The sequence below is a fragment of the Mytilus galloprovincialis genome, chromosome 5 (assembly GCF_965363235.1).
Source record: "Mytilus galloprovincialis chromosome 5, xbMytGall1.hap1.1, whole genome shotgun sequence".
Lineage (NCBI taxonomy): Eukaryota > Metazoa > Mollusca > Bivalvia > Mytilida > Mytilidae > Mytilus > Mytilus galloprovincialis.
The window spans coordinates 19627152-19649678 of NC_134842.1; the positions used below are offsets into that span (position 1 = coordinate 19627152).

Genomic DNA, 22527 nt, shown 5'->3' on the forward strand with positions numbered 1-22527 from the left:
TTTTGCAAACAGTTAATTTTTAAATATAATCATATCAATGATAATTCATGTCAGCACAAAAAGTGCTGACTACCGGGCTTGTGATACCCTCGGGGAAATAAATCTCCACCAGCAGTGGCATCGTCCCAGTGGTAGTAAATGTGTAATTATTTTAATTGATCATTTTTACAGTGTAATGTGTAATTTAAAAAGCAAAAAGTGTATGCCCTCCCAACCACAGTCTAATTACCAATAGAACTGCGATGGTCGTAGCAGGTGAGACACAAATGAAAAAAGCATAACTGAATGGCCAAGTTGATATATCATTGTTATACTTCATTGTAAAGTTTACAAGTGAGAAGTGGGGACGAACTTCTGTTATATATTATAACCTGTAAGTGGTAGTCATCAAAGTTTTCCACTTGAGTAAATTTAGACGGGAGTTAACTCATGTTAAAATCTGGTTAATTGATCAGGAAAAAAGCTCCTCAAAGATACCAAACTTCCAGTTTTGTACGCCAGATACGTCTCTAAAAGACTCAACAAAGACTCATTAATAAAAAAGGGTTAGAAGACAAAATAAAGGTCGAAGTATGGGAGCATTGCCAAAAAATACGTATTAAGGTGACAAAAAGAAACTGAAGGAATTACTCAAACTCCAAGTAAACCAAACAGTTCAAATATCATTTGATAATACATTTTATCATTTTATACCTCAGCAAGTGTTTTACTTGACATTTCACAATATCTAGGAAAACGGAGAATGTAATTATTTAGTGATTACGTTTTATGCAAATAGTCCTACATAATTTTAAACAGAAATTTAACTCGGATATAAATTATTTTTACAAAAGGTATAGTTCATAGATATGGGTTTACAGTTATAGATGGTTTATTGACTTTTTAAATTTTGTTTAGTGTGCATGTATTAGTTTATGATTATGTCAGTTTATGGGGAACAACTTGTGGTAGGTCAAAGATATCTAATATGCAGTTGTATAAGCATTGGCATGTCTCATTTCCATGAAGATTATTTGGCCTTGTTCCTTAGTTATGGTCTATTGCATTTTTTAAAATTTTTTGCTTAGTTTACATGTATTAGTTTGTGATTATGTCAGTCAGAGGGGAACTATTAGTGATATGCCATTGTTAATCAAAAATATAAGCATAAGCAATGATCTATTGACTTTGAAACTTTTGTTTAGTTTACCTGGAGAAGTTTGTGATCCTGTCAGTGCAAGATTAACTGCTAATGTTAAGTTAACTTTATTTGGTAGGCAAATTTATTGGCATTTGTAAGTATCATTTTCATGGAGATTTTATAGCCCAACCCCTCATCATGGTTCATTAACTTTGAAAATTTTACACAGTTCACAAGTTAAAGTTTGTGTTTGTGTTTGTTTAAAGGGAACTTATAAAAAGTCAAAGGTTTTTGGTATGCAGTTGTATTAGCATTGGTACATCTCATTGTCATGGAAATTGTTTAGCAATGCACCTTTTGTCATGGTTCAAAGACTTTGAATATTTGCAGAACTTACATGTTAAAGTATTGCTATTTTAATGTCAACATTTGCCTTATCAAAATAACAAAAATGCGCGACATATCTCTGTGGAAGCAGTTTATTACAGAAAAAGCTTTGCTTTTTGATATGGTGAAGTCGATCTTTCAATGGAACATGCAGAATAGTAATGTTAAGCATAGAAAATCAAAAGTCTTAATGTTGCTGCAAAATTACAGAGATTGTAATCAAAGATTTAGCACTAGATCTTTGACATTTCTAAGGAGCGAGAATCCCACAAAAACGTGGAGGGATATTAATTGCTCCAGAAAATCGAATTATCTATTATCTAAAATAAAATTCGATATATTGGTGGATATCTTCACTAGGTTTAATGCAAATATCTAATATAAAAGTTTATAACATAGTGATGTACTTCGGCTGAATTTATAAAAATCTAGAATTTGACATTCATACTATAAGTCAGAAGAGAATTCGTTAAGGATCAAAATAAGGTAAATATATTGATATGTTATGGAGCTCCTTTTCTAGATTTTTTAATTAATAGAGAAAAGACTGAATCGGACATTTACCTTATATTTGCATTGGTATTATTTATATTTCAAATTGAAAGAAAAGATTTATTAAATCAGTTTAAATTGTATGAGCTATTGAAGTATTATATGAAAAGAAATATTGGTGTTATGTGGCAAAAATTTTATCCTGTATCGTAGAGAAAAAAACCTGATACAAACTCCTAAACATGACGTAGAAACATCCTTAAACTAAACATAGCTATCATTTCGTTTTGTTTTAGATAATGGTAACTGTAAGCTTGTTAGTTTTCTTTTTGAGTATTGTTCATCTTACTCGAGGAATTGGATCTCCTACATTCCAACTGGTCCCTAACGGAATTAAAGTATCAATACCAGGTATGCTTAATAACGTTTATAATAAGATCTAGGATTTAGATGTTGGAGTTTTGGAAAGGGATTTCGCAAACTTTGACTGAATTTATAATCATTTATATAACAAAATTCACTTTAATACAAGTTGGACAACTGGAACAAATAGATATTATTAAGCGCACTTGAAGATACCAATTGCTTGCTAAAATACCGTTTTTATTTATACCTTCACAGTAATGAAAATCAAAAAATTGCATTCTGTAAAGTAGTAAAATCCATACAAACGTTCATGTGTGGCATATGTATCAGCTTATCACCAATTTTCCATATCTCTATAAATCCAATGAAAATAAGACGAATCCTTAGCAATGTCAATATCATTAATGGGAATATCAACGTTGTGTATCATTGTTATATTTTTTTTTAACTTGCAGTTCAAGGATATGACAGAAGTGCAATACATTTCAATATCAACAAACCGATGAGTGGCATTGTAGCTGGAGATAATGAACATGATTTCTTTAGTTATGACATTTCAGGTATAAATGACATCTAAGATATTCATATCGTTTTCTATATGCTGCATTTAACACAAAACTCTCATTTCTACTTCTTACCAGGCACGCATATTCTTTTTAAAGTTTCTTATCCACTCTCCACTCAACGTCGAAAATCAAATGTTCGTCATCTCAGAGTGTAGTGCGTCTTTTATTCATATTAACAGGATTTTTTTATTTTATTTGTTTTAATTATTAATCAAATTAGTGAAAATTAAAAAATAAATCATATTTACACCGAGTGTAAGCGGTCATATGTAATGCATATCCATGTAAAAAAACCCATACAGTATGACATCTAGGAGGAATAATTTCGAATCTTATAGGAAAAATACGGTATATATATAGATCGAAGCATACACAAATACCATATAAATGTCTGGCTGTTCCTGCTTCTCCCAACGAGTTATGTACATTATATTTTCACACAAATTTTAAAAACTAATAGCAAATACATAGTGTTTTGATAAGAATTTATGATATTTTTATGTGAGCAGCTAAGTATATATTTCTTTCAGAATAAAAAAAAAAGTAAACAGTTAGTTTGTGCGCATGTGTCTAACCTTTTTGTGCTTATAAGAACACGGATTTGTTTATAAAGCGAAATAAGGATGTCTTAAAACTGTTATACAATTGTTCCTGGTGAAGTGGATTTTATGTCGCCCGCCACAGTCTGTATAATTCATTCAGGATTCTGTAATTCAATTTTTGTCGTTTATTATTTCGGGGCCTTTTATAGCTGACTATGCGGTTTGGTTTTGATTAGTGTTGATCGAAGACCGTGGCCTATAATTGCCAATCTTCTTTCTGGTGTAGAGTTGTGTCATTTACAATCAAACAACATCTTCTTATCTTTAGATAGATAGTTAAGATTTGGACAATTTGAGTTTGATATATGGCATAAACTGCATGTCTATTTTAGAAGCACGTATGAAGTAGTAATTTTATTGTTTTATTGTGTCGAAAAGTTTCTGTACCAATGATTTTATTTTCTCACCTGTTTCAACCGATATTGGCAACAGACAGTTGAGTTATGACGTTTCTTTATTCGTTCATGATTTTCCCTGTAAAGATCTACTAAATGAAGCTTTTGTATGAAATATAAAGTAATACAGTGGATGTTATCTACAGCAGCAGACAAAAATGAATTAATATGGTTGCCTTTGGCTGTTGTCTGCTATATGGTTGGGTTTTTGTCGCTTTGACACATTTCCCATTTCCATTCTCAATTTCAATATAGGATTACATATTCTAGACTTTAATATATGGCTACAGTTGATGTTTTCAACATGTTTTACTATCATGCAATATGTTGACATAATTTTAATATCAAGTTTGTGATCAAATAACAGATTCATAACATGATTACAAATACCAAGAACAAAACAAACTCAAAATGTTCTTACAAAATAATAAACATGCAGCAATATATTACAGTAGTGGGTCTAAGTGAAATATGGTAACTAGTTCCATTAGATTCAAAATTATAAGCCGTCTCTATGCAATTCTAACATAAATTGTCGTTCTTGTCTTGCATAATGATTATAAATTCATTCAGCAATTATTCATCAATTTTAGGTGATCATTGGGAGTATACTTTTCCTGTTGCTGCCAAACAAGGAGATGTTATTAATTACTGGTTATGGGGAGAAAACAACTCACAAGGAGAAACATTAACAGGACAGACAATTACTCTTGGGCGTAAGTATTGTACTTACATAACACATTTATACTCTGCATCAAACAATCGTTGTTAGTTAAATGGGACTAGTGTTTTTTTAGGGATTTGCAGTAAAAAAAGAGTGTATAAATGCGTCTCATTGACACGGTAAATATTAGAAAATACAAAACCAAGGTATAACCGTATCAATAAATCACCAAGAGTACTATATTGCGACAATTACAATTTGTGGTAATAATGTTTTCGGCGTAACAAAACATATATAGATTGGGTTTATAATAATTAGAATGACCTAGCTAACACTATATTTTTTTCTATAATTTTAAAATTGATCACCGTATTAGATTACACCAAAACGAAGTGTTTTATTATCAAATAAAAGGATAATACATTAACAGCAATGTTAGGACCATCTACAACAACATCTACTTTTCAATCAACGACAACCGAACAGTCAATAACGACAGCTATATCACCAACAACGACCACAAATGCACCATCGATTACAGCAAACAGTACACCATTTCAACATAATTCTTACAGCTCAACCAGTTAAGTAAATCTTAAATATTATAGCACCGTTTAAAAAGATTGAAAGGACTATCAATAAACTTATTTTAACACTACTTGTTTGTTTTTCAGATAATAAGTAATGAAAATACTACTTGATCAAATCTTTTGAAATTTCAACACATCGTTATGGTATATAAAAGTCAGGTCATGATATAATTTGAATTTGAACGTTTTGACAATTACTCTTCTAGAATTATGCTTTTTCGCTATCCCATTAATTTGGTGCTAAGTACCACTTTTCTACATTATTAAAGTAGGAGAAAGACTAAGAAAATGGAAGATGCATATTTAAAATAAAAAAATAATAGAGTAATTCGTAAAAGGGTAATAATCAGCTTACAATTGTTATTAATATGTGTACGCTAATTTTGTTTCTTAAGATATTGCCCGGTTAGCGAATTTGGTATTCAATATTCGATCCTTCCAACGATTAACTGGTTAAGTGATTAACCGTTGACAACGCTAGTTCTTCTGATCGTTTCCATCAGCGTCAACCGATTATCCCGATAAAACATCCATATAAATATACTACCGAAAGGACAAAAGCGATAGATATCTGAACTGAGTGATGTACTGGCGAATTTACAGTTTAGGTATCTCTGCTTCAATAGTACTTATCGCTATTCAATAGTCGTACATCCATTAAGGAAAAACAAATCCTGGTTACAAGCTTACACCGAATGATTGCGCGATTAGGGGGGGGGGGGGTAGGAATATAAGGAAAACAATTAGTGCATGCCGAATCTTAGCGTATTCATTCAAAGGTTTGAGAAAGACACCTGAGTATTTTGCTCTAATGAGATATCATTTTATATGTTGGTGTACTGTATTTTCTTTGGTAAAACATTCTTCTCCTATAGATGATAAACACAAACAAAAAAGAACCAATTTTTACACCTCAGATGTCCGTTGGTTTGTATTGAGCTAGCACGTTTTCTGACAAAAGAGTCATTCAAACTCAATCAATATAACAAACAAAAAGCACAGGGTATTTTGAAATTTTAACATATGGTAGCAAAATTTGAATTCAGACAATTAGATATATACTGTTCATATAATCTACATCTTGTACCACAAAAAACAACATACATAGTTTTAAAAGAGATATATTCAGAATAGACTTGTTTAGAGTGAACATTCGGTTTATCTTTTATTAAGATTAAAAGGAAATGTAATTAAGGTTAATAGTCATTGTCGAAGGTAAACCAAGCACTTCGGACGCATCAAATTATTTCATTAAAGCATATGAGCATTGTAGATATTTTGGTTAAGACATGGACAATTATGACTTAATTTGTAAAACCCATTCATTTATAGCATGAAGTTCCTTATAAATGACAGTCCTGAGATGCTTGAGGCCAACTTAAAACTTCCCAGAATAATCGTCTGAACTTCTTCGCATTTAAATGTTATAATTAACATTGCCATTAAAGTGGGATATTTGGCATGCTACAAAACCATGTACAACCCACCACTTTTTTCTTGTAATGCCCTGTACCAAGTCAGGAAAATGACCATTGTTATGTTATAGTTCGTTTCTGTGTGTGCTATATTTTAATGTTGTGTTTCTGTTGTGTTGTAGTTCTCTTATATTTGATACGTTTCCCTCAGTTTTAGTTTGTAACCCGGATTTGTTTTTTTCTCTAGCGATTTATAAATTTTGAACAGCGATATACTACTGTTGCCTTTACTATACAGATAAAGCTATACGTATAAACGTTAGCTTTATACGTCAATGACCTCAACTCACCTATAAGCCCCGCCTACTTACAACGTCACGTCACAACAATGACAACGTGTAGTAACAATGGTCAAACTTTTATGTCTAATCTGTGAATTGTACCATTGTGTTCCTTTCCCGATTGTGACATTTTGACTAACTATTGGCTCGCATAGCGGGTAAGGCAAATGGAAAGATGTTCTTTCTAAAAAAAGTGTGCAGCATTAATAAATTCTAGTGTAAGGTATTCCATGTTTTACTGAATAGTACCATAAACTAGGACATTTGTGGAATCAGAGAAACGTCAATCAGTACCGTATAGGTCTGTTTCAACTCACTTCCCACTTTTTTCATAATACAGTCTTTTAACTCGTAAGTTTTCAAATTCAGAGAAACGCAATCAATTTATGAATACTACAACTTACTGTATAAACCAATAGTAATTGAATTTTTATGTATTCAATTATTTTATATACGCATTATAACATTTTAGGAACAATTTGCAAGGATAATGCTGTGGTTAATTGTAAAAATCAACATGTTTGTTTCATAACTCATTTGAGAGGATATTGTCCTTTGACCTGTGGACTCTGCTGTAAGTAATTAATAACTGGAGGTTGGAATAAGAATGAATATCAGCAACACATTTAATTAAACTCGGAAAGACAACTATTTGCATGGTAACGATAATGCCAGTAAGTAACATCAATGATACCAAGGTTATATCGGTTTAGTATAATGTAAAAATGTTGTTTATTGTTTATTCAGATAAAAGATATTAAAAACAACAACATATCCGAACTGTAAGATAAACGGATAGTCCTCTATTTTAAATGACAAAATCAAGAGATCGACCACATCTTACAAATGACAAAAAAAGACATACTCATGTGAAGCATTTATTTGTGAAGAGAAATAGTGGGTTAAACCTGTTTTTATAGCTAGCCTAACCTCTAACTTGTATGATTTTTTCAAAATAGATGATTTCAGCTTCACAATTGTAAACTTCCATTCTCTGTAGCAACATCCCAGCAGCGCCTTTATATGGAGTATATATCTCCCAATTGATATGATATTCAAGGGCTGGTAATTCCTATAATGACTTCTTTGACAGAGGATTTGCTCATAAGGAAGCTATTAAACCAAGAGTTCCAAATGGTGAAGTTGAAATCATCCCTAAATTATACGGATGCCATCACGATAAGGTTGACCGTAATGGGATATCCGTTTCACAGATGATATCGGATATGTTCCTTATGTCGTTACTGCAATTCCCTTCCCTTTTTCACGAATGTGACCTACCGAATAAGACTATTTACCGGATTTGTAACAACATAAGCAATAAGACGGGTGCCACATGTGGAAAAGGGTCTGCTTACCCTTCCAGAGCACCTGAGATCACCCCAAGTTTTTGGTGGGGTTCGTGTTCCTTAGTCTTTAGTTTTCTATGTTATATCTTCTGTACTATTATTTGTCTGTTTGTTTTTAGCAATGGCGTTGTCAGTTTATTTCCAATCTATGAGTTCGACTGTCCATTTGGTATCTTTTGTCCTCTTTTGTATCATAGTCGTAAAAATTGAGCTCTTAAGGGCGGTCAAAACATACAATTGATAAATGCAATAGAAATTTACATCAGGCTGAAATCTAGTATGACGCCATTTTTTCGCTTTGTTAACAAAACATGCGCTTAAACTTACTGTTTACATTCTCGTTTATCTCATTTTTATCTTGATAAAAATATTTATTTTTGATGCTTACATCAAATTGTCGACACATATAATGTCAATCCATGTTAAAATGAGCAAAGATAATCGCATGAAGTTTTTATTTCTTAATTGTTCTCAATATTAATTTATCGTTCTATCCGTCCCTTAAGTCGAAAAGGGTTATGTATTTGACATATACTTTCAGTGCCTCCACTTTGTGAGGATAGTACAGCAGTACACTGTGAACAACATACTGTGTGCTTACATTCCATTCTGAAAAAATTTTGCCCACTTACCTGTGGTCAATGTGGTAAGGAAATTTCATTGGTTAAAACTGACTTTACTGGTATCGTTCTTCTCCATAACGCTATACATGCGTCAAACTCATCATTCAGTAAAATGCTAAGGATACTGCTGTGCAAGTGGTGTTCTGATAAAACGGAACCACATTCAGACAACAATAATACAAAGAACTGTAACCTGATTTCCTATATTTATATTAAATAATAATCAATGAATAATTGGTAATATCTATGTATTACATAATGAAGACTTCAAAGGCGCTTAATTGATTTATGAACGTTTCTAGGAATAATGTAAGAGACACAACGTATTGACTTTAATAACTTTAATTGTGCACAATTTTACGCTTACTTATTATATAAGCATATAACATTATCTGCGTTTTAAAGTAAAGGATAAAACATATAGGAATTACAGCAAACATAAAAAAAATACTGGCCAGTCAATATTACAAAAAGTTTGATCTGAAACACCTCTTAAAAGACTGATAAATAAATAGTTTGATCTTGTTCAGTCTTAAGTCTGACGTCACTGCGGTTTATTCTGTACAGAAAATAAGCCAGAAGTCAATTTAGAAATGTACAATCTATGTTCAGACAGTTTAGTAGCTGTACACATCACCACCATGCTGACACATTTATTTACACTTGTAAGCAAATATGTGCGCCATTACACGAAATCACACAAATCCCGTAGACTTTGACATCACAATTTCAAAAACAAAATGACGTCACAATTAAAAAGTGATCGTTGCTTGACATCAAAAGGTTATTCGGAGTAGATCTAACCTCATTCGGAGACAAAATTCAGATAAATACCAATTGACTGCAAACGAAATAATTGAACTTTTTTGAATTTACTGCGGTGAAACAGTCTGAATATTGGTAAAAGTATTGAACTGACCCAACAATTTATTGTCTAGACTTTTCAGATAATGTTAAGAACAATAATCAATTTGGACTAAAATCGTGAACAATTGAGGGCTACAGACCAAACCAACAGTCATCTTTCGACTCCAACAATCCAACAGACGTAAAAAGAAGAAAAGACAACAATGAACAAATACGGTCCATATATTCAAACAGGTTACAAGCCGGTTAGTAACCGAACTCACACGCGCTCATTCCCATGGATATCACGCAAATGATGCTATATATAGTAACTATTGTTAGCGATAAATTAGCAGTTCGCCTACAATTATTCATCATTGTATCTTCAACGTTAAAGATATTCGCAGTACCTCAGTTTCATTTGACTGTTTGTGAATCTATTTTTTTAGTTAAAGCAACAAAACCACCATGTACAGATGGAACATTGGTAAACTGTAGTTTTGCAGGAGTTTGTTCTGATTCAGCATTGAAAGAACACTGTCCCCTAACCTGTGGTCTTTGTGGTACGTACATTGATATTTTGCAAAAGTATAAACGACGAGAAAATTATACATTGTATAAACACTTTAATGATTCAATTTTATAAAAGGATAACAAATTTACATATTATTTTTTAATATTTATATATATACAACTCGTCTAAACATCAACCCAACAATGTTAGATCTGTAAATTTGCTTTCGCAAATTTTTGGTTCTTCCCTCGCCGGGATTCGAACCCATGCTACTGTGATATCGTGACACCAAATCGCCTGCACTGCAGCCATCCCGCTAGACCACATGACCACCTGGGCTATATATATATAAGTTACCGGGGAGCTCTTTCAAATTTATAAAAGGAACGATTTGACATAGTTTGAGCAAGGGTATTCGTAATGTTTTCTACATAAAAGAATAACGAAAAGGAGGTGAATCTAAAAAGATGAAAGGTCCATAAAAACTGACAAAATAGAACGTTAGACTTTTTTACTTTCTGTACTGTCATTTAATATAACAATTTATTAAGATAAAAAAAAGACACATATATTTTGATATGCTTTGTAGGTAAACTAAGTCAAACAACACGTTGGATACATATCGGAACAACAAAGAAACCAAGTTTATCACAGATAATAGGCAGATAATTCGCTGGTGGAGACAAAAAAGAGGGAAAAACAACAGAAAAGATCACTGTTAAAATATTACATTATTGAAAAGATCTTAGTTTGAAAAAGTGATTATCAAAGATGGCAACTTTTGATGTTCAGTGGTTGTCGTTTGTTGATGTTGTTCATAATTGTTTCTCGTTTCGCGTTTTTTTTATATATAGATTAAACCGTTGTTTTTCCTGTTTGAATGGTTTTATACCAGTCTTTTAAGGGCTCCTTATAGCTTGTTGTTTGGTTTGAGCCAAGGTTCCGTGTTGAAGAACGAATTTTGATCTACAATGGATTACTTTTACAAATTGTGACTTGGGTGGAGAGTTATCTCATTGACATACATCTTATTATATCTATTTTTACTGTAGTTTACATATTGTGTTTGAGCTTTTGATTGTGCCATTTGCTTACGAACTTTCCGTTTAGAAAAAAGTAAAATCACAAAAATACTGAACTCTGAGAAATAATGAAGACGGAAAGTCCCTCATCAAATGGTAAAATCAAAAGCTCAAACACACCAAACGAATGGACAACAGCTGTCACAATTCTGACTTGGCACAGGCATTTTGTTATGGTGAAAATAATGGAGTTCACCTTGTTTTATAGCTAGCTAAACCTATCCATTATATTGACAACGATGTGTGAACAAAACAAACTGACAAAAATGACAAAATAAGGCATACTGTAATTAACTTTGTGCTATTATTTTTTATCTTAATCACTATAAAACAAACATACATATACTGAGCCAGCACTAAGCAACACTTTAAAAAAAAATAATTGTTCTTTCTGGAAAAAAATTATTTAAACATCATTGATATAATCCTTAGTTTTACCTGTAATTTAAAACAGTCGTACTTTTTTCCTGAAGATTGATTTCGCGCCATTTCAGCTTTGCACGTGCAATTGATGTTTTACCGTCTGTACCTGTACTTTTAAAACGATATTAAAAATTTCTTTTTTACTAACGTTCAAAAACACACCATTTGTAAGAAAAACACATACACCTTTGAAAAAATAGCATGGCGCGTTAACCAGGTCTCCCCGAAAATGACCGTCAGAAAGCTCTTGGAATGGTTGATGCCGGATTGAGTGTTGCTGACATCGTGGCTCGATTAAAATGTGCATAAGGCAACAGTTCAGAGACTAACAAACAGATATTGACAAATTGCAACTGCACAGGATATGTCGATATCTCGTAGACCAAAAAAACTATTGTCAACGGAGCAGCGCTACCTTCACTTTACGTCAACACGTGACAAGTTGTTTTACGGCCACAAAAGTAGTGCATTGACTAAGGGCAGCTGCTGGTGTGCCTGCCAATCCTTCACTGTGGCACTTAGGGCATGGCTGAGAAATTGATTTTGAATAACACTATACTCATTTCCGCATTTTGACCCTCCTGCGCTCCATACAAAGAAAATCCTCATGAATGTGAGGGATAAACATTCATGTTGCTTCTGACATGTCATAATTCCATTTTGTTATTATTCAAATCATATGTGGCTATGATTTTGTAATAAAATGAAATTTCACATTTTTGTTGCTAAACTTTTTTGGCTCAGTATATAAACAAACATATTACAATGACCAAATAACACAATGCCGGGATGTATAAGTAAAGGGCCACGTCACATGCCATAAGAAGGCATAAGAAGGCATATATACAAAGCACATTAGCAAAAACGAAAGACTAGAATTCAGATATTATCATAGACCAATGACATAATAACGGGATATATTAATACAGAGCCACGTCATTTGTTACCATGAAACACAAACATGCATGCCGAAAAAGTATATAAACATTAATGAAAGACAAGATTACAAAAATTATCATCGAACAATAACACAAAGACGAAATGTATAAGTACAGATCCACGTAAAATGGATACCACCAAAAGAACAGAGAAATTTCTTCGAAGTTCGGTATTGTTGTTATTTTACTTTTTTCAGACGCTTGACATTATTTAGTGTTATTCTTTTATTACTCTTGTTTCTGTTTATTCATGAACCTATGAAGTCTCAAACATATAGGTTATTGACTTCGGAGAAGTGTTTGTGTTGGGAGTTTTACGCAATTATTCTTAGTTTTCTTAATGAGGTGACGAACAGATGGCAAATTGTAAATTCTCTTTAAAAACCTTTGCGTTTTTTCAAGGTATCGCTGTCTGAATTTTCTATTAGGTTCTAAAAGTTTTGACTCTCAACTGTTGAAAATGAGAATAGATATAACTTCTAGTAATGTATTCGAAATGTGAATCCGTAGTGGTTTTTTTTATTTTGCCAATGGTCAAATTTATTGATATTTCTGACTACCAGATTATTTTTACAAATTTGTCAAGGTTGATGGTTCTTCTGGGTTAGGCTATTTATATTTCGAAGTATACATCTCCAAAAGATATAAGAAAAATATTATAAGGAATTTATTCTACAATTTTTTTTTATTATGAGGCTAACATAATAGCTTTGTTTTTCAATTACATAAAAAGCATGAATTCACTTGTCCAACGAAAGACACATCAAATGATAGCCTTTATAATATATTGTCGTTAATTTCGAATGATGACTGTCTGATTACATAAAGTGAAACATAGAATGACAAAATTTCAAATATCTTAACTTTGAAACACATGACTGTATAGATTCTACCACTGCATAAAGTATGGTAACATTGAGAATGGAAATTGGGTATGAGTCAAAGTGACAACAACCCGACCATAGAACAGACAACAGCAGAAGGTCACCAATAGGTCTTCGATGCAGCGAGAAATTCCCACACCCGGAGGCGTCCTTCAGCTGCCCCCTAAACAAACATATATACCAGTTCAGTGATAATGAACGCCATACTAAACTCCAAATTATACACAAGAAACTAAAATTAAAAATAATACAAGACTAACAAAGGCCAGACCGTTAAATTTTCCCATTTAAAACGCAAGGCTCGCCGTGCAGTTTAAATATTATTATTAAATATTATAGTTAAAATATAATTGTCGACAGTGGATAAATATCCTTTCACACTCAATGCAGTGGTAGAATCTTTACATACAAAAAAGAAGATGTGGTATGATTGCCAATGAGACAACTCACCTCAAGAGACCAAAATGACACAGAAATTAACAATTATAGGTAACCGTACGGCCTTTAACAATTAGCAAACCCCATATCGCATAGTCAGCTATAAAAAGCCCCGAATTGACAATCTAACACAATTCAAACGAGAAACTAAGGCCTTATTCATATATATATATAAAATGAACGAAAAACAAATAAGTAAAACTTCGACAAACGATAACCCCTGATGTATACTCTGTGTTTCAAGGTTTATCTATTTAAAATTAAGGAAATCGATAAGGTCGGAGTACCAATTGTAAGTTATCACAGTGCACCGCCCCACCCCAACAACAAAATCATTTTGATTAAAATGAAGGAAAAACAGGATACGAAAACGTTATAGATTGACGAAATATGCATATTTTGCAACTTCCGTCGACATAGTTATACTTTCATCCACACTTTCTAAAATGTGACGTTTATAGCAGGTTTTCAAACTCAGTTTACAATTGAATGAACTTCGGTGTCTCACTTTTTACTTTGCCCAAACACCTATATAGTATTTACATTTTTTAACCGGATCTATGACCATAACTGCACACAGCATTGCTGAGTTTATCCCAAAACACATATCTATAGATGGACTTGTTTATGATGAGCGAATCGTTTAAACTCCGCCCAGTGAAGTGAAGTTATACCTGCAACAAAGGAGAAAATAACAGCACTGGTAAGACACATACAATTGTTTAGCCAATACAGAATTGAGTTATGCCTCTTTATTCGACGAGTATCACTTTTGACAACCCTAAGTGACAAAATATGGAAAATTAATTTTCTAATTTTCATCGCCTTAATTGGCTTATACATATCTTTACAAAAGTTAAAACCACTGTAAGATCAGAATACAATATTTATTCTGAACTATCAAAGGTTGCACAAAACGAACATGTATCGTCAAAATATTTATTTCTATTATTATGCCTGTGTAATAATGTACATGAACCTGTATGCAATGCATAATTTAATTATATCAATTTCCACCTTCGACATGAATGAATTACTATCATTAAAAGTTAGCGAACTACGTTTCTGCACATATTTAAAGTATTGTCCGAATTATGTTTTATTTTATACACAAGGACACTATTTATATTGTATGTTTTATAATAAGGTCTATGTTTAAATACGGTTTCATTAAAATCCGTTATTTAACATTGTAATTTTGGTTTACAGAATTTGTAAGCTGTCATATAAATATCACTGTGTGATATACCAGTATGTACGTTTGAATTGGTTTGTGCCACAACAGTAACTACCTTGCTCCACAAGTTGGTAAGGATTAGTAATATGTTATTAGAATTATAATGTATTTCGTTTAAAAGGTTGAATTAACTATGGAGTATGTTAAGCACATAGTTTTGATAAAGAGTTATTTCCCTTGAGTTTAGATGCTTTTAATATTTGTTTAATTTATCAAATTATGATTCAAACTCAATTTAATATCACTTCTTTTCGATATTTTAGCTACTAAAAAGTTCGTTCGAAATAATTAAGTACATTCTGCAATAATAATAAGTACTCTTAGTATCTTTAAGGCTTGCTGTTCAGTGTCAGCCAATGCTCCGTATTGAAGGCCCTACTTTTACCTATAATGGTTTGCTTTTACATATTGTGACTTCGATAGAAAGTTTCCTCATTAACATTCATATCACATCTTCTTATATCTATTCAGATTTAATGTACAACAACCTTAACTATTTCACTGATAGCACACGGTCGCTAGGTCGATATTATTCTCCTGTCATATCTTATCTACAATGTTAGTTTAAACAATTTTTGTTTCAAAAGAGCACAAAATACAATTATTCAATAGAAATACAGGGATTCGGAAACAAGGAGAATAAATCCGTCTCCCTTAATGTTAATATCCTAGATAATCATCATGACTTTGAAATCATATCTTAAGTCTTAAATAATTTAAAAAAAAAATTAGTTCATATTTTTAACTATCCTCTTTTATGAATTATAGATAAAAATAGAAGTACAGATTGGCCTAATATTGGAACAACACAGAAAGTAGATTTGTCACACATAATTGGGAGATGTAAGCTTTAAGTTGATGGCAAACGAACAGAAAAGCATTGACAAACATTATATATCTAATTGTTATTCAGTAATTAAGGGATATAAGCGAATAATAAATGTTAAAATCAATGTTTTATACGATAAGTAAGATTTACCATATGTCATATTTCTCTAAATACAAAAATTTATAAAAAAAAATCGAACTCCATTTAAATTCCATCGTAATCAAGCAAAATTTTCATATGCCTCACTTGGTACAATCATTCCCCGAAAAAAATTGTGATTTAAACCGACTTGTATGCCAGTGGATTATAGTTCCGTAATATGAACAGAATTATGTGACCAACCAAAAACATAAAAGGTTAATGTGACAATAATTGGGATCCAGCATTTATATCTGTGCAGTCATTCACTGACATACAGCACATGACTAAATGACATACAAATAAAATAACCAAAAAACACAACAAAACTCTTTTATACAAGTTGTGATTTGTAGTTGATAGTAAATAGACTAAGATGCAAACAAAAAAGTGCTTTAGTTGATTGTTTTAGTATAGTATCCATTTTCTTTATGAGGTTCAAATAAATAAAAATACAATACAAGAATAAACAAAATTAAAACAACACTGTTTTCGTGTGCGTCCGCAGTGCACATCCAGACTCACCAGCACCAGGAACCCCAATTGTCAGACACTCAATAGAGGGATGTATAAAAACCGAATCACGTCGAAGGGTTTATGACCAAAAGTAAAATCACAAAATACTGAACTCAGAGGAACATTTAATCGTAAAGTCCCTCATCAAATGGCAAAATTAAATGACAAAACACATCAAACAACTGTCATATTCCTGACTTGGAACGGTGGTTTTATAGCGCGTAACCTCTCACTTATATGACATTAGAATCAAATTCCGTTATTTTTACAACGATGCGTGAACAAAACAGACATAATAAATAAAAGTCAAAATATGGGGACAGCAGTCATCCCTGTGTTACAATATCAAAACAAACAACGATTTACAAAAAAACACAAATGACCAACAGCATTACAATAGCACGCAGCACCTTTAAGCATTAGCCCAGAACCATGTTTATTTTTATTGTTTGCCAAGGAAACACTAAATATTTGTCTATTAGGTATTTGTATATTCTGATGAACTTTTTGTGAAAAGGAAGAGACGTTCCTTCACAAAACCTTGCCTCATTAACCTTTGCCCATACATCGATGACGCGTAGCAGTTTCAAGTACTTGAATATCGAATGAGTTGAGTAATTAATACTTGTACTCCATACGCGTTTCGTTTGTTATAGATCATAATACTGAGATTATCACTTTCAAGTTCAACTGAATCTCTTGTTTAGGAGGATTTATTAACTGGACATACTTAAAATGTTTAGATTGTTAATGAAAAGAACATAATCAATATATCTGTAGAAAAAAAAATTATCTAAAGTATTTCATCTTCATGTTTTTCACAATTGTCTAGATTCGATTCATATGAAAATAAGAAAATGGCGATTAGTAGAGGTGCACAGTTGGTTCAAATAGGAAAACTCTGCTGGAAAATTGTACCTTCAAGTTTAATAAATATGTTGTCGATGAGAAAACTCAGCATACTAATCACTAATTCTTTGGTGTAACATGTTTTCTTTTTGTGCAAAATATTTAGTAAAAAAAAGCAGAATTGTGTCCCAAAAAAATAATTTGTATAGCATGGTAGATTGTTCGAGAGGAAAGCTTTATGGATTATTTCGTTACACGAATTTTCGTGTGTAAAGAGTAGGAAAAATGAAGTTTCAATAGAATGATTTTACAGAATGACCAAGATTAGATTTTCCCTGAAGTTCTTTGGGGTTGGTAAGATTTCACATATGGGTAATGTCACTATGCGAGTAAACAGTTCAAAATCTCTCTGTTGTTTTTCGGTTGATATTGACAACCTTTTGGTTAATACAACAGACAATTCCTTGCCAGACCATGCCGATAAGCTGTTAATGTACGTGTTCAATACAAGTAAGTTAAGTCTTCAGATTTGTTTTCAATGGTATATTGAATGACGTCTTAAAAGACTTAAAACGACTGTCACATTCCTTACTGGGAACAGGCTTTTTCTTATGTAGAAAATGAATAATACGAGTCTTTGATATCTTTACATTTATTGTACTATAGTATATTTCTTTTCTTTTGGCATAAAAATTCATAAGTACATATTCAATTTGTTTTTCTTACGTGCAAACTATTCATAAAATTGAGAAAGGAAATGGTGAATATGTCAAAGCCACAACCACCCGACCATAGAGCAAACAACAGCCGAAGGCAACCAATGGGTCTTCAATGTAGCGAGAATTCCCGCACCCGTAGGTGTCCTTCAGTTGGCCCCTAAAATATGCATAATAGTACAGTGATAATGGACGTCATACTAAACTCCGAATTATACACAAGAAACTAAAGTTTAAAATCATACAAGACTAACAAAGGCCAGAGGCTCCTGACTTGGGACAGGCGCAAAATTGTGGCGGGGTTAAACATGTTTATGAGATCTCAACCCTCCCCCTATACCTCTAGCCAATGTAGAAAAGTAAAAGAATAACAATACGCACATTAAAATTCAGTTCAAGAGAAGTCCGAGTCTGATGTCAAAAGATGTAACAAAAGAAAATAAATAAAATGACAATAATGCATAAATAACAACAGACTACTAGCAGTTAACTGACATGCCAGCTCCAGACCTCAATTAAACTGATTGAAAGATTATGTCTTCATCATATGAATATCAGGTACAATCCCTCCCGTTAGGGGTTTAGTATCATACTATCATAAAATATATGAGAAGAACATAACCCGTGTCATGCCAACAACTGTTTTTTTAGAAATAAATGTGTTTAGTTCCGATGCAAAGACCCTATCAGTGAATCAATGTTAAAGCCAAAATATGCAATCTTTAATGACCTGACAACAGTATCGTAACTATATCCCTTTTAATAAGTCTATTTAAAGGTTTTGTTAGTTTCTGAGGAGAATACTGACATTTTTGTGCTTTATAAAGAATATTTCCATAAAATTTTGGATGTGAAATACCTGAACGTATAAGATGTCTGCATGTTGAGTTATATTTACGAATTATTTCCTGATACCGGTGATAAAATTTAGTAAATGTTTTGACCAGTTTGTGATATCGAAAACCCTGGTGTAATAATTTTTCAGTAATACATAAATTTCTCTCTTTTGATTTTGGATTTTCCTTTTGAATTTTCCTCGGAGTTCGGTATTTTTGTGTTTTTACCTTTTCGCTAAAATCTAATACATTGTTACATACACGAGCGAATCGTACAAGTTGAGATATATAAACACCATAAGATGGTGACAAGGGAACGTCACCATCTAAAAATGGATAATTAACAATAGGAAATGAAAAATCATCTCTTTTATCATAAATTTTTGTATTAAGCTTCCCGTTTATGATATAGATATCAAGATCATGCACGTATGTTTTAACATCTTTTCTATTCTATAAATAAAGGCAACAGTAGTATACCGCTGTTCAAACTCATAAATCCATGGACAAAAAACAAAATCGGGATAACAAACTAAAACTGAGGGAAACGCATAAATATAAGAGGAGAACAAAGACACAACACTACAATGTAACACACACAGAAACGGACCAAGCATCAGACAAAATCCCACGAGAATAACAAATATAACATCAAAATCAAATACATGAATTACGGATAGACAAGTACCGTGAGACGTCTTATCGCAATGTCAATTTACACTCAAAAATAAGAGAAAACAAACGACGCAACGTTAAATTGTAACACACACAGAAACGAACTATAATATAACAATGGCCATATTCCTGACTTGGTACAGGACATTTTTAAAGGGAAAAATGGTGGGTTGAACCTGGTTTTGTGGCATGCCAAACCTCGCACTTTAATGGCAATGTTAAATATAACATTGAAATAACAACATAATATTACAGGACTACAATACAAATAAATAGGAGAACGTATTAGACAAAGAAACACATGATAAATGAATAACAAAAAGCATCAGGTTTAAAATTTAATACGCCAAAAACGCGCCTCGTCCACACAAGACTCACCAGTAACGCCCAGATATAAAAGATCGAAAGCGAAAAAAAGTACAAAGTTGTACAGCACTGAAGATCAAAAGTTAAAAAAGGTTGTGTCAAATACGGCTAAGTTTTTATGCTTGGGATAAGAACATCCTTATTATTTAGAACAATTAATAATATTTTTCTACAAGCATTCGGTTTCTTTTTCACCATCCCATGAGATAGCACGACTGTAATATTTTGAATCTATGAATCGAAGACAAAACGACATTATCATTGACAATTGGAAAAAGGAGGGGAAGTCAATCATATTAAGTTTACAAACACTACATTTGCAACAAAGTACAGAATTTTAGGCTATGTTTTAACTAGGTCTTATCTAGATTCAATTAGGGAATATGTTATAATCATATCCAAGTTATCTAAGGTCTATAAAATCCAAAAACAATGAATTTGACTATTTATATCACATTGTCGTTTTTAAGATCATATCTTGCTGACACCTTTTCTTTTTACAGTTTCTCTCTGTCTACTTTCATTTTGATAAACAACTCGAACATGTAAATTTATCTAACTAAAATCATGTATTAGGAGACGATGTATCAAATTTATTTGGAAAATAGCTCTTACTATTACTTGTAAAATGAAGACATCAGAACTTCACCAATCTTCAAATCAAATAAATCTATTAATTTCTATAGCTATGACGATTTTGGCTCTATTGACTTACTTGTAGATATTTTCTAGCTGATCATTTCATCATTTAATATTGCTCTCTATTTTCTATATATTTAAAAAAAAAAAAAAAAAGGGTCTCATGAAAATGGACATTTCACTTGCAACTACGCAAAAACGAACAGTCTGATTTCTAAGAAAGTCTGAAGCTGATTGTACTAGCTAATCATGTTTACTCCAATTGCTTCATTAAAGATATAAAGAAAACCGGTAGTTTAACATAGCGATTGTTTTTACGTACAGTGTCTGTGTTTGTTCTCGATGAAATATAAAATGATGTTGGTCACATCGGTTGCCAATCCTTTAGCTGTATCAAGAAATGAAATTTTAAAGATGACAGTCGATAATCAATAAACTTATCTGCGGAATTGATTTTTCCTTTCAATTGCTTTGATTTGAGTGCCCCTGGATGTGTTTTGAGTCGCGCTCGTTTTGTTTTAAATTATCATCCCGGTATATTTGATGATTGTCGATATCGAAATTTTGACATAGTTTATCTTGGATTTTCCTTTTCGGTACATGTAAACTCGATTATTAGTTTGTCCTTACTATTGTGTTGATCACGTGTACACCATAAAAAAGAAAATGTGGTATGATTGCCAATGAGACAACTATCCACAAAAGACCACAATGGCACAGACATTAACAACTATAGGTCACCGTACGGCCTTCAACAATGAGCAAAGCCCATACCGCATAGTCAGCTATAAAAGGCCCCGATAAGACAATGTAAAACAATTCAAACGAGAAAACTAACGGCCTTATTTATGTAAAAAAATAAACTAAACGCTTTACTTTCGTACAAAAGTATTAATCTGGTATCAAAATGTCCTGAATATGGCAGGTGTCATCAAATATTACGTTTTTATGTTTGTTTGCGTTTGGTTTGTTGCACTTCGGTGTTCCTGTTGTTCATTTGTTCTCCGCTTATAGTTGATGTGGTTCACGCGTGTTTTTTTTTAATCTGGATTTGTTTTTTCCTCAATCGATTTATGACTTTTAAACACCGGTATACTTCTGTTGCCTTTATTTATCTTTAGTATTTTATTTGTAAGTTATGCATATTTATCACATCAAACTTTCATGTTATTTATAACCAGTGACGTACATCGCATGTGTAAATGTATAGTCATCTGGTTCCCACGATGACATGATATAGCTTAATCATAAAAGTTCAATCTTATCCAATAGCTCAGCTAACTTAACAGGAAGTTTCGGGTACTAACCAGATCCGTCGTCATCCAGAAACCAAGGACAATTATTATCTCTTAAACAAACATGACAAACAAACATTTCCATGTCGTCAGATAGTTTTAAACAAGGACATAGTGCCAGTACTATAGGTACAGCTTTGACTTGCTATCTTCAGCTCAGTAGCCAGTACTTCGGTATTAACATGATTAATAACATGTTTGTAATAACAAACTATATAAATTGCCCGTTTATACTTTTTGAAATTATACAGAAACTAAGGTTCTACTCCCTTTGAGTAGTTGACCTTAGAAAGATTTTTTTTTTGTCTTTTTGTTTTTGTTAATAGCTCATCAACATTGTCGGTCCTTATATATCCTTGTCTTTCACATATTCTGTTTTGAGCGTTCCTGATGAAG

General features: G+C 32.3%; 1 protein-coding gene across 1 annotated transcript; it reads left to right on the plus strand.

The window, feature by feature from the left end:
- Window positions 1-770: 770 nt before the first annotated feature.
- LOC143074380 (uncharacterized) lies at window positions 771-11147 on the plus strand. Its single transcript, XM_076249866.1, has 9 exons — window positions 771-833; window positions 2296-2410; window positions 2821-2925; window positions 4522-4644; window positions 5023-5175; window positions 7411-7512; window positions 8829-8933; window positions 10206-10319; window positions 10860-11147. The coding sequence occupies exons 2-9, from the start codon at window positions 2299-2301 to the stop codon at window positions 10937-10939; spliced, it is 894 nt and encodes a 297-aa protein (XP_076105981.1). The 5' UTR covers window positions 771-833; window positions 2296-2298; the 3' UTR covers window positions 10940-11147.
- Window positions 11148-22527: the final 11380 nt, after the last annotated feature.